General features: G+C 35.7%; 1 protein-coding gene across 1 annotated transcript; it reads right to left on the reverse strand.

Annotated features, from left to right (window-relative positions):
• Positions 1-801: 801 nt before the first annotated feature.
• Positions 802-9,465, reverse strand: LOC104236275 (uncharacterized). The gene is made up of 19 exons (XM_009790190.2): positions 8,891-9,465; positions 8,588-8,798; positions 7,922-8,078; positions 7,511-7,647; positions 7,291-7,394; positions 7,069-7,164; positions 6,371-6,464; positions 5,271-5,391; positions 4,960-5,153; positions 4,573-4,676; positions 4,445-4,500; positions 3,686-3,775; positions 3,490-3,589; positions 3,242-3,346; positions 3,086-3,158; positions 2,066-2,229; positions 1,772-1,829; positions 1,539-1,645; positions 802-1,417 (listed from the first exon to the last, which is right to left on the reverse strand). The coding sequence occupies exons 1-18, from the start codon at positions 8,891-8,893 to the stop codon at positions 1,560-1,562; spliced, it is 1,953 nt and encodes a 650-aa protein (XP_009788492.1). The 5' UTR covers positions 8,894-9,465; the 3' UTR covers positions 802-1,417; positions 1,539-1,559.
• Between the last annotated feature and the right edge of the window lie 7,811 nt (positions 9,466-17,276).

Here is a 17,276-nt window from a genome sequence, read left to right on the forward strand (position 1 = left end):
TCTTACAATTCATTTTTAGTGTTGTGCTTCCTATTTTAGCAGCTTTGACACTAGAATCTCATGCGCAACAAGATTGGTTATTCGTATCAAAATCATCATCTGATAAACGTGGACTTGATACCAGAATGGACTTATCCTCTTTTGTTTTCTTGCTGAGATTGAAAATCTAGATATCTAGCTAGCATTTGGACATAGATATGATTGAAACTTGAAAAAAAAATTAAAGTTATATTACAAAATAATTTTTGAAAATTGAAGTTGTTTTTGGACATGCAATTTATTTGACGAAAAGTTTTTTTTATTTGATGAAAAGTTGAAGTTTGTGACTGGAAGAAAAAATTTTGCCCAAGAAATGCCCTAAACCAAATTTTGGGAACTTGAAAATTTTGAAATTTATTTTTCAAAACATATTTTTTTAAAAAACAATATTTTCAAAAATAAAGTTAAAATCTGTGACCAAACGGAAGCTTAGAGTGGAATTAGAGCTTGAAGATGATAAATTAAATATAAAAAAAAAATTGCTTCCAGTTCGTTCTTTCATCAAGCAATATTTTCCGTTTGATGTCCAAATCCCTAGGAGAGGCACTTATCTGTTTCTAATTGTGCAGATGCAGGGAGAGCGATATAACGTGAAATTTTGACATTTAACTTGAAATCGAGAGGATAGCATAAATTATGAATCTTCGATACTAAATACCAACTTATATATACCATTCAGTTAAAAAATTGAATTTTTTTGGAGTGGAATCAAAAGTAAAAAATCGTACTAGCATCTAAACAAGCAAATGTACATAAGGCAAATCAGCAAATAATATTCTCTTCTTTTTTCTAATACTGATTATTGATTGAACATCAATTAATTTTGAAAGAAAAATTAGGCTGACACAAGAATCTTCCTTTTGGCACATGGCTTGTATCGTCCAACCTTACCTTCTCTAATATGCTTACCAATAACAAGGTAAGAAGAGACCTAAATATGACCAAAGAGAACTAATTAAGACACTTATTTTGTACAAGGAGATTAACAAACTAATTTACAGAACTAGCTTCCAATACTGTGTGATGGGCCATATTCAGCAACTCTCTTCCCTTAGGAAAATGGTACGACGAGTGCAAAGACGTGCAAGAGGCTAATACATATGCAAAAATTTGGAAGATCAGAAAAGGCTTGTAATAGGCAAGTTTGTGCATCTTAGAACATCATCTGACTTGGTCATCCTTAGAACTTTGATCCATACAGCTGTTAGGAAAAGGTTGAATTCACTGCTCGTCAGTCGGCCCAAAATGTCAACTGCATTCCCCCTCAGAAGATTTACTCACTAGGCAATATACGGAAACACCAATGTCTTTACACTGCAATTTTGGCCAGTGCAAAAGCTCCATTGAAAGCTATAGGTAGGGTCAAATATCCAGAATCCTGGGCAATGGAAAGTCCAGAATACATGAATGAAATGTTCATGACTGCAGAAAGACATCACCCTTCACAGAAGGTAAATCAATCGATCTTTACCAGAATTTTACAGTCAAGTCAAACATACCTCATCAAGTGAACAAGATTTCTATGAAACATGTTGAAATGGAAAAGGGCGTGAGCCCTCGACAGCTTGTCTAATGCGAGGGAATCGATCAGCCCATGATGAATATGCTATACCAAATTTAGATAGCACAAGTAGAATAAGCAACTGTTTCTCAAAACTTTTTCAAAGCTAAGAAGAAAGAGAATATACGAAATAGAACAACTAAACATTCTTAATATAAGAGAACTACAAACCTGAGCTAATTATCTGGAATAGATCAACTTCAGCTTTAGCATCATCGGACATCAACTCCTGAATTAAGCCAGAAAAATAATTTGTCAACTGGAGTATCAGAAACCACAACTAACAGATCATTTCTATGGCATGTTTCTTTTCTCATGTCCATTTTAAATGGGAGGAAGAGGAAGGGTGGGGAGGATCGGTTGCTGAGATTGCTTATGAGTAATCCCAACATATCAAAAAGCTATTATTGATGTACAGTCCAATTAGGTATAACAGAAGGGTTGAAGCATAAGCCAGTGAATTACCTGACCACACATAGCAAAGCTTCGTCCAATGAGCTTCGACAGACTAGTAATATTGCCAGCAGCAAAGTCGGGATGATTTAGAAGAGCTTCCTCTGACTTCAAATCAAGTATAAGTGAACAGATGCTTGATGCCATCATGACAATAGATGCATCATCCGTACCCTCTGGAATGCAAATATAGAAATTTCAGCAACTTCATAAAAGCAACCAGAAATCAACTAGGTGAAAAATGATCGAGACAGTACGTCTTGGTAGAGAGAAACTGCGCATCTACCATGACAACATGGAAGAATAATTTGTTACTGAAGTACAGCTCTCCTTTTATTTTGACATAAATAAATTTCAGGTCGACAATCAACCACGCTCTGGTTTTACTGGTAAATGATGTCAGAAATCCATTCAGGAGATTTATCTTTTGAGAAGGTCCATTCAGGAGATTGACATCCCTAATAATGAGACATTATCCCTAGTAACTGCAGTATCTCAGCTTGAAGCATCTACAACCCGCCCAGCAATGTTGAACAGGCATGCACACAAAAAACAACGAAAAAAGAAAATAAAATTGAACAAGCTCTCCCTCCCTTGCCTTTGGTATTTACTTTTTGCGCTCACGTGCAAGCAACAGAAAAGAGCTTCACAATCTCACATACAGATAGCAGAGATATAAGATTTCTAGGTGGTGCATTTTGAAGCATCAGAAGTTCCTTGGACGGAAGCAGCAATGACCTACCACTAAACAGAAACCTTTTCCTAGTTTAATTAAATTAAATTCTCTCTTCCCATTCTGTTTCCCTTAAACTGTGGAAGTAAGAGGTTAGAAGTAAGCAAATATGTTGCCCTGGGGGTCTCCTTGATACTAGATACTGGTTAGTTAAAAGTTACATCTCTTCGCAAAAAGTGGATGGGCATTAGTTTTCAACTTTTTGGATATGCTACAGACGGGAGGCATGAATAATGAATGCAGAGGACACCAAGAAATCGGGCTTGGCAAGTGCAAAAAGGTTGAGTTAAAGATGTTACCTGCCCAATGTGACAATGCAACTAAAAGTCTGATAAAACTGGGATCATCTGAGGGAAATTTGATTTGCTCGCGCTGTTCATGAGAGGCAACATTATCAATAACATCATACACACATAACTAATTCATCCAATAAGATGCTGTTGTGCGGAAACTACCTTTAGAAGAAGATTCAAGACTGTGTCGCACGCCAAGAATATAGAACCATTATCCTTGGATGTATAATTGTTTTGTTCAATCAACGCAATGAGACAACCAACGACCTGCAGATTAAATACATTCCTTTGGATCAAGATACGAAGAGAAGGACATAAATGGAGTGCCAGCTGCCATAAAAAATATTGGTTCATAGTGATCGCGAATATGCTGTATTAATCTTAGAAATCAGAATGAAAGTGAGACTCACTTCTCTGAGTGCACCTGAGGAAGCTAAAATTTTACAACCTCCAGTCTTGAGAGTTATTTGACACAGCATTGGAAGCAAAAAACAGATGGAATAAAAAGGACTGCCATTTGAAACCATGTCAAGTTCCACGTCAGCCGCATGTTCAAGGCATTGAGAGAAATGTTAGCCAACCAAAACAGTAATAGAAATCTCAAACCTCAATTCATCTTCCCCTTCAATTGAAAGCATATAACCTAGGAGTGCCGTGACCTTGTCTTTACATGCATGAGGTGCTTCTGCAAGATAGCTGAAAGAACAAAAGACATTCACTATTTAGAAATTTCTCTAATGGAATCCAGTTCACACTCCAATCACCAACAAATATGGCAAGAAGTTTTTGTTGGAACAAATTCAACTTCAACTTCCTCACAAATTTCAAGATGGGAGTAAAAATCAACAACTCTCCAACTAGCAGATGAAACCAGGAAGTTGTAGACTTCAAGTCACCCATAAATGTGCAGATGTGCAATTGCATCCATTTACAACAGGAAGCTGAATCAGAAGTAAAAGAAATTTCCTATTTGAATGAGCAATGAAATTGGGAATAAAGCTTGTCAACAGATGAATTTTTGACCCAGTACATCCGAAGAAAAGAGAAACAAACAAATAATTTAACTCACAATGGCAGAAAAGCATATAAGAGAACAACAAGGTGATAAAACTCAAGCACGAGCAGAAGAAGCAATTGATCCCAATTTGAAGAACGAAAAACTAGAAACTTATACTATCAAGGATTTTGCTAAATCTGTTCAATGGAAAGTCTTACTTCTCTAAGAATATCACCTGCAAAGGCAGGTACGGTTGATAAAAATTACAGTGCTAATACGAACAGTTCTCTCGGGGACTATTTTTTATGCAGCCACAGTTTTTTCTACTTTTTTCGACATTCACACAGAAGGAAAAGTGGGATTCATACCTTCCAATTACTCGCACTGCTGCTAGAAGATCATCCCCTTTCATCTGTCCATGCTCCTGCCAAAACATCATTGTTGTGTGAGCATACTTGCTATAATTTTTCTCCTAGGCACTGATGGATAATAGTACCTTAGCATCTCGTAGATAGTCCAAAACAACACCAATTGTCTCATTGAGCCCAGAAATGATTTTTGTGAAAGTGCTCTCACTGATAACAGCATTAGCAGTTGACTCTGCAAATGGTTATCGTTAAATGAACAGCTCATAAGTCACCTCCTAACATCTCTCTCTTCTCTTGGATCAAGAGATAACAGCAAAGGATACATGCAAATGAAATACACCCTCAGCCCCAGAACCAGGCTTCCTATTTGACAAAAATTGACTGTAAAGGGTAGTACAAGTGGACATGACCTTAGTATTTTAAATTTTTTAGCACTAATCGGGTTCCATATTAATGTCTTCAGTAAAATAATACTGAAAAGTTTCTGAGAATATAAGAAACATATAGGCACATACCTTCGCCACCAAAACTTGAAATAAGTTTAATTATTTTTTCAACCAAAGAGAAGGCTACGCCAAGATTCCTCTGCTTCACAAGAATATTCTCTCTATTTGAGGACTCCTTGGAGGCTTCATATTTTAAGTATGCTAGGTCATTTAAAAGCACAGCAATTTCAACCCTGGATGACTCCAAAACAAGCAGAATACACCTGAAGAGATGAAGAGACACTTAATGCTTTCCACGTCCTACGTCAGAGATAAGCCAATGGAAGAGGCAAATTAAAGCAAGAGGAACACAAATTCCACACCATGAATTTCTGTTTTACCTGTCAGCAGGCAGGGAATCCTGGGAATCAGTTAAGTTCATTTCCCCAATTAGCCACCCTTCACCGACAATTGATATGACAGACTCAGCCAGAATAAGAGCCTGAAGCTTATGCGAAGGTGCTACGATAGAAATGAGGAGGAGGAGAATTAAAATAATAGATATATGTATATAAAAAGGACCTCAAAACAACTTAATATGGAAAAAAACCATGCACAATTTTCACTGAACTGGGAAAATGTTCCAGTTAGGAAGCATAGGAGTCAATATTGAAGTGATTAAGCTGGAATACCCTTTATGTGGTGCCTTTAGAGCTCGGCTTCCCTGGTTTTTTGACATACACTAAATAGAGTACTAATAACGAAATTTGGGATCAAATTAGAATTCTCTCAATCAATCAATCAACTAAACCTCAATCTCAAACTAGGAGAAGTCGACGATATGAATCCTTCAAATCCATTTGGCTCTACTTGGTCCCATTTAACTCGACACCGATAAATAATTTGTGCTTTAAGGCAAATAAGAGGTTTTCTAAAGTTCGTATTTATTCCTACACCAAAATACGAGTCTCTAACTATGGTTAAGAAACTTTTGGCAAATCTGAACCTAAAGTAAGTGTAACAACAACTACTAAACCTTTGTCGTTACCTAATTCTAACTAGATACTATGACACCTATATGGATGTTCTGTTAGTACCTAAATCCATATTGATTCCACGAGATTGTAGGTCTTTTGAGGAAACTTCAATCCACATGATTTTAGATCTAAATCGTCCCATTTTAGTGCCTACAATCATCACACTGTTACACCTATGGAAATGCACTATGTAAGACATGGCCAAACCATCTCAGGTGACCGACTCTTATTTATCCTCTATGTTACTATTAACCCTCTATCTGCAATGATTATTATAATGTTCACCAATCTTGTACAATTAAGAATTCATCTTAGCATCCGCATTTCTATGGCACTCATTGTATAGATACGTTAGGCCTCCACATTCAATCCCATATTCTCTTAAGTAACAAAATTTACTTTCACGAGGTCAAGGATATGCAATATGGATAAAGAAATATATTTATACATAAATGTTAACATACCGACACGATTCTGCAAGATAGCTACAATACCAATGCGCATGTTTGTCGACCAAACATCATTTTTCATCAAGCGAAGTGCATCATATACAGGCACCTGCAAGTTGCGTATAAAAAGTCACAGCCAGATTCCAAACTATAGAGGCATGGAGAAAGGAGCATGTATGGGGTTCAAGGAGCAAACAAAGTACTCATGCCTGAATGCAAGATAAAATGTATCAAGCCTTCTTCAAATGGTAAACTGTATATTGTAAAAGATCACTAAGAGCAAATCCCGATAAGCAGGACTACACTCTATCAATTTTCATTCTATATACAACGATAAACTTTGATTGGTTATTCGAATGTATTCTTTTTCAATTCTATACCTCTAGTTCCACATAAATAATATACCAGTAATTTTAATGGATTCATTTTAAAGCTTTCTTTTACTATGTATGAAGGATACAAAGATAATGAATATCTCTATATATAAAGAATAAAGCTAGAGAAGTTGCCTAATGGAGCAACGACTGCCTGCAAGTATGCTATATGATAACTACAAACAAATCAATCTATTGGCTATCCAATACATGGAAAATCATATAACAGAATATCTTGAAATTTTTAATACAGTTGATAGCATGTTAGCAAGAATATATGACCATGTTACACCAAAAGAAAAGATAGTACATGTGTTTAATACAAAGTAACTAACATACAGAATAACTGTTGGATAGGATAGTTGATAGCAGGTGAAGTGCTTCAAACTTCAGTGCACTCTGCAGTACAGCAAACTGCTTTGCAACTGCAGCCACCTACCGCAAACAAAAATATAACACACAAATTTAGTGCACGTGAAAATTCATCGTATGCCGTAGATTGAGACTCCAACAACTGCACCAAAAAACTCTATCAGACGGACTCAGTGCTTGTAGACTCACCACCATTGATAGATCAGCTGGATGCTCAGAATAAACATTTTCTGAGGGTAGCTTAATAGCCATGATTTGCACAAGTCTCATAGCAAGTTCAATCATATGAGAACCTGAAAACAATTTAAAAAGGCAAAAGGGCTGTAGAGACAATGGAAAGCGTGGAGTGATAAGGTGACACCATGATCCTTAGAAAAAGTAACATGTTTCAGATGATCAAACTAAATACCATCTGGTAGAATTGACATTTGTGAAGCTACCACATGCAAGCCACCAGATTCGTACAAGGTTTTAACCCCTTCTTCATTGGCCGTTGAGACCAAAAACAAAAATTCATAGCATTCTTCAATGATAGGTGACCCTGCTCTGGAAGTGTAACAAAGTGCCAAATGTTACACATTTGGAAGAAGAAATGGAGAAGGCAAATGTACTTGTAACTTTAAAAAAAAAAAAAAAGGAACCACACAGTAACAAACTAGATCATTGAGCTCTCAGGCACAATAAAATAAACTACTTCAGAAACAGCAGAAATAACTCTAACTAACTCTGCATTTACTAAAGGAATCTCTCACCAATTAATAATGGCAACATAAACTACAGAACTGACATTGCCAATGAAATGATTCACCAGTGAACATACTTTGCGGACATCATCTCTACAATGAGAGGAATCTTAGTAACCATATCTTCAGAAGCCGCAATCTCGGGAACTCTACAAAATGCTGCAAGAACAGTGATTGACAACTGCAAGTACGCATCACGGTTATCGCCGGGGCCATCACTTCCTTTCCCCGTTCCTATTAAGAACAAATTTTCAGACTAAAACTCCAATCAATCAATCAGTCAACTACAACTCAAACCCAACCAATTGGGCCCATTACATTGGGATACTGACAAGTAATTTATCTTTTTAAGGAAAATCAGGAAAAAGAACCTTAAGTGCAAATTAGAGGATCGAGTGGGAGCAACCTTGCATTCTAGAAGTGCAAGCTCGCCAACTTGGCCCCAAAAGGGAAAAAGAAAGACACTTGACTATAATTTATAAATTATACTGAGGAACAGGGAAAAAGTGAATTTTTTTGGTTATATATACATTGTTGAATCCCCCTTGACCAAAGGTAAAATTATATTCTAGGGATAAAGGGGGTTAAAAGGTTGCTTTACCGCATTCTAGTGTTTTTCGAATCCCCTTATATAAGTCCCTGGTTCCGCCACTGCACAGGGTTATCCCTTGACACACTTAACTACCAATTCAAATGCTAAAAATTCGATAAACAAAAAAAAAAAAAAAAAAAAACCCCTTTACCAGTACGAAGAAGGCGGTGGAGGAATTGAGGTCCGACTGCGTCGTAAACCTTGCGAATGGCGGCGTGGTCATCTTTATTGCAAAACTTTGTAACTAGAAGCAAACCCGCTAACCGCTGCTCATCTCTTACTCCTCTCAGTAGATTTAAGCAATCGTCTAATGAAGGTTGTGATGATGATGATGATGCTCCACTACTTGAAGCTTGCTCTTCCTGCAATTTAAACAAAACGAAGTCAATAAAATCGAGGAATACTTTGATAAATTGAGTGGAAAGGACTAAAGTAGAAGGCGTTGTGAAGCAACCATTGAAGTGGCTGGAGAAGAAGCAGCAGAGTATGGAAAATCAAAAGGGAATTTCCAGAAAGTTGAAATCTTTGTGCTGTGGAGGGAATGTTTTCAATGTCAGTAATAACGACGCCGTTAAGAGTACCTTGAAGATGTTTCTTGAATTTTCAGGATGATTTTATAGAGGAGACCGGAGAGGGAAAGATATATAATTAGTTTTTTTATTTTTTGCTAAATCAGATACTTATATTAAAAAAATAACTAAGTAACATGAGAGTTATAGTTATTACAAACTGGACTGTTCGAGCACAAGTCCCTGGAATAGTGGTTATTGAAAGCGAGTAACACAAAGGAGGGGGATAAGTAGTATAAGGGTTGCCACGGTTGCTTGCCATATGAGGGGTGAGGTTCAATCCATGCTTAGTCAAGACATCTACGATAGTATTTGCTTCGCGGTAAATATGCCTAATTTCCACTTGACCCAGCTCCAGCATCAATGACGTGCAATCAAAAAGAATGTGTGGGTGAAGTTCATTTCCATGTTCGATCATGGTTATCTGAAGGGGAGACAATTTTAATTCCTTAGCTAACTGTAGACCAAACAAAAGTGTTGTTAGTTCATATTCAGTTGCAATGGAGCAAATTAGGTTGGTTGTAAATCCGCGAATCCATTGACTATTATGCTTAGGAAGTATCCCTGCAGTACCAGCTTTTAGGGTAGCTGGATCAAAGTTACCATTCGTGTTAAGTTTGAAAAAGTGTTCAGGTGGAGGGTGCCATTTAATATAAAGAGTGTGCGTGACAGTTGTAGGATGATGAACTAGTGAGAGAAAGTGAAATTGGTACATAATATTATTAAAGATACCTGATTGTGAAGGTTATTAAAAAGATTATGATTCCGTATTATCCAAATATGCCAAAGAATGAAGGGAACTATTAACATCGTAGGAACCTGTGCCTTGGTAGCTAAAAGGCTTTTGAGTTTGACGACATTGATCGTAAAGTCAATCGTTAAAGTTGGGGCCATTAATGTTAACATCGAAGAAAGTCCACAATGGTTTGACATTTTCGCAGTCCCAAACCAAGTGTTTTATGGTTTTTGGAGCACAACGACATGGTTGACAGGTGGGGTGAGGAAGAATATGTAAAGAGTGACGGTAAGCAGCGGTAGGAAGTCGGGTTTTACAGCACTAACCATAGGAATATTTTAAGTTTATTGGGTATATGTAGCTTCCAAATCCAGGAGAGTGCGACAGCATTCATCTCAGCAGATTGAAGTTCCAAGAGATATAGTTAGTATGCCGATTTTGTAGAAAAAGTGCCGCTTTGATTGGGGGAACCAGTAGAACGTATCGGGGCATGATGAGTAAGGGTTGAAGTATGTATTATGAACGAGGGTAGAAATAGTAGGAGGGAGGATAAAAGAAAGATTTTGAAATTGCCATTGATTATTCTTTAAAAGGTGGATAGTGTTAAGGTAGATTCAAATAGTTGTAAGGGACCCTGGATAAGACTCCTAAGCGTGGAATCGTTGGGAAGCCAAATATCATGCCAAAAATTGATATCAGAACACGATCCAAAATGCCACTTAGTTCCCTTGGTAGTAAATGTATAACCCTTGAGGAAACTTTTTCAAATAAAGGAAGTATTGGTCCGAGGAGGAGTGTTAAGTGTGGTAGGTCGAGCTAGACGGTATTAAGAAGAAAGAACTTTAACCCAAGGGGCAATAGGGTTTGTGGCAGAATCACCATGCTAAACTCGCAACTAGCGCCAAATTCTTGCCTTTTGTTTTTTGAATGCCTAGACCTCCTTTTGGCGTGATAAGGTTACATTATCCGACTTAACTAAGTGAATTTTCTTTTTGTTAGGTGTAGAACCCCAAAGAAAATTCCTTAGAATTTTGTCAATACTTTTTATAGTTTTAGTCGGTAAAATATTAGCTTGCATGACATATGTAGGAATGGAAGCAAGGACTGATTTGATCAAAGTGGTTCGGCCGGCAAGATTGAGAAACTTAGTTTTCTAGCCCTGAAGACGATTATTCATGCGGTCTAAGATATATTGATAGTCTTGGCTTTTAGATTGAAAGTTTGTGATTGGAAGTCCTAAGTATTGACCTACCATAGTAGAGATACACATATTAGGAATAGTGGAGACAACTAATTGTGTAGATTGAGGAGTATTCGGAGAGAATATAATTTTGGATTTAGCATGGTTGATCTTCTGGCCCACAAGAGAACCAAATTGTTGAAGCACACTATAAATAGTAGTAGCATTTTTGGTATTCACTCTCGCAAATAAGATAAGATCATCAGCAAAGATTAGATGAAATAAGACAGAGCCATTACTAGATAGTTTGATGTTGTTCCAAGTATTATTAGCCGTAGATAAATTGATAATCCTGGTAAGGGTTTCCATATATCTAATGAAGAGGTAGGGAGATAAAGGGTCTCCCTGACGAATACCTCTAGTCGGGGAGAAGAAAGAAGTCGGTTTTCCATTGACAAGGATGGAAATAAGGAGGATAAGACACAATTCATAATTAGGGAGATCAAGGGCAAAGGAAAGTTTAGACTAAAGAGAGAGTAGTGAATAAAAGACCATTCTAAACGGTCAAAAGTTTTTTCTAAATCAATTTTGAGTAGCATGTGATCTTGGCGGCCTTTTTTATTCATAAAGGAGTGAACAACTTCTTGAACTATAATAGAATTATCCATGGTTCGACGATCAGGAATAAAGCTACATTGGTAGGGGTTGATAATATAATCAAGATAAGGATGAAGGCGATTAATAATAATTTTCGTAATAGTTTTATCAATAGTGTTACAAAGACCAATAGGTCGAAATTGCGTTATTCGCTTGGGACTCTTGACTTTAGGAATAAGAGTGATATATGTTTGATTAATGTCCAGAGGAATAGTGTCAGTTGAAAACACATCGAAGCATATTTTGATAATTGCCTCTCGGGTATTAGCTCAATTTTTTTTGAAAGAAAATAGAGCGGAGGCCATTTGGTTCAGGTGCTTTAAGAGGCTGAAAAGAGTAAATTGCATTAGAAATTTTTACAGTAGTGAGTGGGCGTACTAGGTGGCACGAATCTGTATCATTGAGCGCATTCGGTGCTTACACAACAACTTGTTTAAGTCTTAGAAGTATTTCTGTAGTATAAGTAGTAATAAAATAATCAGTAATAAGGTTTAGGATAGTGGGATGGTCAAATGTTCAATCGCCAACTGAATCATAACGACCAAAAATTCGATTTTTACGGCGTCGATGAACAGTAGAGAGATGAAAGAATTTGGTATTAGCATCTCCATCATGAAGATTTTGAACTCTAGATTTTAGTTTCCAAAAATCCTCTTCATTTTGAAGGAGAAGGTTAAATTCTTGTATTAGGGTATGCACCAAAGTCAGGTAGAAATCCGATTTACGATTAGGAGACATTCTTTGGAGACCGTTAATTCTGGATGTGGGGATCTTCTTCTTCTTAAAAATATTACCGAAGCAAGTATGATTCCAATTATTGACTACACTGGTGAATTGTGTAAGTGTAGCTAAATAATCATCCTTATGAGACCAACTATTATTATTAGCAAGAGGTGTAAATTCGGGGTGACTCATCCACATGGTTTCAAAATGGAAAGTTGATGAGGGGCGTGTGGTTACTTTAGCAAAATTTAGTAAAATAAGACAGTGATCTAAATGTGTGTGAGGGAGGTGGAGGACAGAGGAGTCTTGAAAAAGTTGGAGCCAATTAGAGTTATCTAGAAAGCGGTCCAGTTTTTCTAAAATAAGGCTATTTGTGAATTTTCGATTATTTGTCCACGTAAAACATGAACCAGTAAAGCCTAAATCATGCATACAAATATAATGAATACAGTCTAGAAAAGCAAATATTCTACTATTATTAACTGGTTTACCTCCAAATTTCTCGGAAACATTAATAACCTCATTAAAATCACCACAAATAAGTCGTGGGTTATGATTAGTATTATGAAATTTTCGCATGCTTTTCCTAAGCTTAAGTTATTAAGATTGGTGCTTGCATAAATGACAGAAAAATTCCAAGGTGGTAAAGTAGGACTTACCTGGAGAGTTGCATGGATTTCTTGGTCAGTGTTAAATACCAGATCTGATATAAGGTCATAGACAAAGGACTGTATCATGGATATTCCTCAGCACCTATGAAAGTCTAAACGTAATAACTAATACCATGAACCACATATCGGTAGGTAGCTTAAGCATACATAAAGGCTGATCAGAAGAAGGAGGAAACTAAAGAGATACATCAACGAAGTAAATCAGGAATCTGATTATTGGACCCTGAAAATTATAGAAATCGTGATTGAGAATATTGCAGAATCACTCTAACTATCAAAGGTACAAGAGAAATAATGCAGTAGCCATATTCTATAATGGCTCTACGATAAAGCCAGTTAGAAGTGTCCCAACCTCATAAGAAGTTAGTATGAAGCTTTTGTCACACCTACTTTTTACACACCCGAAGGTATATAAGGGAGTTTTTTCAATTTAAGTGACATTATTCGAAATGGGATTAATTATTCAATTCAGAGTCGCCACTTGGGATAGTTTATTTGGTGTCCCAAGTCACCGATTTATTTTAAATCCCAAATCGAGGAAATTTCGACTTTCCTTTTGAAGTCTGCGAACCAGAAATTCTGAGTAGGGAATTCTGTTAACCCGGGAGAAGGTGTTAGGCATTCCCGGATTCCGTGGTTCTAGCACGGTCGCTTAAACTATTACAATTGGCCAATTATCTGATTTTTAAAACATGTTTCAACCTATGATAAATTTTTAACTTATTAGCCGCTTTTAATTAATTTTTTTTTTGGAAAAATTCAACGTCATATAAAACACGTATTGAACCACGTCACATGAAATGCACCCGCGGTCCACGACACATTTTATCTAACGTTGTTGAGATTTGGATTTGGGTCACATAAAATGCACACCCGAGTTTAGGAAATTAATTTTTTTTAAAAAAAATAGCGCGCCTAAAGCAACTACGCACTTTCAAGTTTGCGAGAGCCATGGAAAATTCAACTAAATGGCACGCCTCGATTTCTAAGGATTAAAATTAATTAAATGAGGGCCATGAGTTTTGAGATTTTATTTGGCATGGCGCGCCTCGATTATTCTAAAAGGATTGTATTCAATTTAAAGCAAACTACAAATATTCATGATTATGTTTCTTCCTAAAACTACTTTGAGATTATTGCAAGGTCATGATTTATGAATATGGAATTATTATTGAAGAAATATATGATTTGAGTTATTATGGACCTAATCACCCATGTCGGTATCAAATTTGCTATTGACTTAACATCCTTTAATTTGGATCCAAGCTATTACATCGTTCTCTCTCCATTTTGAATACATTTTCCTATCTTTCCCTATGAACTACAATCTCATTGAAGAAACTCATTCTGTCTTTCACGAATTCTATTTCTTGATGCTCTTCCTTCATTTTTTTGTTCATATCTTTCAAGTTGGTAGATAACCAAAATATAATATACAAATCAAAAGGAAATACGGTGAAAGAAAAATAATGGAAACATTGGTTAAGAAAAGAATGAACCTTTTATAGATGAAGATCTTATTCAATACATATGGAGCAAACAACCATCAAATTTAATGTGCAAATGAACCACAATCAGAGGCAACGAGCGGAAACCTTTCGAACCGAACTCGACTTCGACCTCTTCGGGCTAGTATTTTGGGCTATCTTTTAAATTGAGTTTGAAGCTTTTGGATTTGATTTTTGGTGTGATTTAGCTCCTGTTTTGAGGTTTTTTTTAAAACAAGGTAATGAATGACTATATGTATTTTTTTTGTTGAAAGAAATAGGTAGAAAGAATAAAACTAGTAGAAATTCTCTTTAGCATAGAAGAAGAAGATTTGTTTTCTCTCAATATTCTTCCCTCTTCTCTTCTCTTCTTTTCTTCAAATATTTCTCTTCTATTTATAGGAGAATTTTCAAAAAAAAATCAAAAAATTTTATTTTTTTTTATTTTTTAATTTAAAAGAAATCCCACTTACATTTTGCTTTTCTTTTTTTATAAAAAGAATTACCACCTTTATTTACTTTTATTTTTTAAATTCCAACTTTAATTACTTTAACTTATTTAAAATCCCACTTTTTTACTTTTTTAAAAGAGAATTCCACTTATTTTACTTTTCTTAAAAAACAATCCACTTTCTTTTGCTTTTCTTTAAAACATTCTACTTTATTTTAATTTAAATTTTTTAAAATTTTCAGCTACCTTTATATTATTTTTTAATTCCAACTTTCTTTTACTTTTTATTTTTAAAAATTTCCACAAAACTTTACTTTTATTTTTTTAATTTTTCACTTTCTTTTACTTTTTTAAAAGAGAATTCCACCTACTTTTACTTCTTTTTTTAATTCCATACTTCCCTTTTTCTTATTTTTTTAAATCTCTCCCGAAATTTTTTAAAAAAAATTAATATTTTTTGGATTTTTTATTATTATTTAAAAATAAGAATAAAAATAAAATAATATTAATAGTAATAATTCACCTTCTAAAATTTTGTATTTTTAACCTATAATAAAAAGTATAATAAAGCTAAAAATTTGTATGTTAAAACCCCCTAAAATATTTACATAGAAGAAGTAACAAAAGAAATTAAATATTGTCAAAATTAGGTGCTCACAGCTCTCACGCGATTGTGTAAAGAGGTGCATGTATTATAATAGAAGTTCAAGACATGGATGTGAACTATACCTATATGGAAGGAAGGTCATGAAAGAGATAGAAGATGTGATGTGGGGCTTTAAGGAAAGTAAGGTAAAGGTAAACAATGAACGAGATACTCAAAAGCAGAAGGTTGAGAATATTCCATACTTGAGATAGAAGGCTAGAAGCGCGGGGATTTAATATCTAGGAATGATAGCAGCGACGTCAGTAACATATCTTCTACCATATGGTCTAGGTATCGAAAAGCCTAATTATGAGAGTAAAGAATAGTTAGAGATAATGCGATGTCTCGCTTGATGTTCCAGAACAACATAAGGAAATCTATAGTGAAAGCAAGTTGAAGGAAGGTCGCGAATAGTATAAATAGATATGTATAGGTCCCAAGCTAAAGTATAGTAAAGCGACAAAGTTTTATGACAAGAGTAAGAACGAGAAAGGGCGAATGAGATGGTGACGAGAACGGATAAGTCCTCGGGATTAAAACCCATGAAAACAAGAAAGCTAATGGTTTCTCTAAGTTATAGAAAGTTCAGTATAGCCTGAATGAACTCAAATGAGTCTAAGACTAATAACATTCAGAAGAGATGGAATGCTTCCCTGTTAATAGAATGAGGGTGTAATTATTATAGACAAAAAAAATGATGTTTGGGCCTTCGATTGAGTAATGATCTAACGAATAAAAGAAAGGGATCTCATGAATTGGACATGATTAAAATATCCACGTAAGGTGAATCACATTGGGATGCAGTGAGATATAGTTACGAAAGCAGGGTATCGTCCCAGGTGGATCAATCTAATCATTTCAGATGTTCTCCGATAAAACGTGAATCCTAGCAATATTACATAAAAGGTTAAGTTATCAGGGGTGGATTATGGATCAAAATTGAGGTGAATCAACAATGGATGGATAAAAGTTATAAAGTATGAGAGGAGATTAGGCAGTCATTCTTAAGATGAACAGTAATATGGAAGCACTAGAGGGCATAGATTTATACGTATGGGATAAGCAAGGAAAGTAACCTGGGATTTGATAGCAGACCTCAGTAATGAGAAATTGAGGTAAGAGTTATGATATAGTATGACCTATGTAGATGCAGTAAAGTCATACGAATGGATAACCAGGTCTATGAAATAAGATATAGCAATAATCGTAAGTTCGACAAAATACCAAGCGAAGAACTTCAGGATTGGCTAAAAACTGGAGAAAAAAGGAGAGGAGAGTCGCATAGGCACACTTACAAGGTTAGTATCGTAGAAGGTGCATGATGGAAGGTAGCAACAGTTACGAGATTGGAAGGAATTCGATGAAAGTCATAGCGTGGGAAAGAGGCTTAAAGGGGGGAATGCCCTGGCCTTTGGACTTATTCACAGAACAGTTGCCTAGATGGCAAGAGGACTACTAAAGTATTCGCAAGAGCTATGAGATATGAGAACAATAAGCGCATCAGTCAACATTCGAGGATGAATGTTCCAAAGGGGGGAATGATATTATACCCCATATTTTCTTACATGAAAATACGCCATAAATAAATTAATGAGAGCCCGAAAGTGAGATGTCACGTCCCGCAGTACTACATTACGATGATGTTGCACCTTGTAGTATTGTACGTTGAATTTGTCGTAAGGTAATTGACATCAGTCCAAGAAAAAGATTATTCGGAGAT

The sequence above is a fragment of the Nicotiana sylvestris genome, chromosome 8 (genome assembly GCF_000393655.2).
Source record: "Nicotiana sylvestris chromosome 8, ASM39365v2, whole genome shotgun sequence".
Taxonomy (NCBI): Eukaryota; Viridiplantae; Streptophyta; class Magnoliopsida; order Solanales; family Solanaceae; genus Nicotiana; species Nicotiana sylvestris.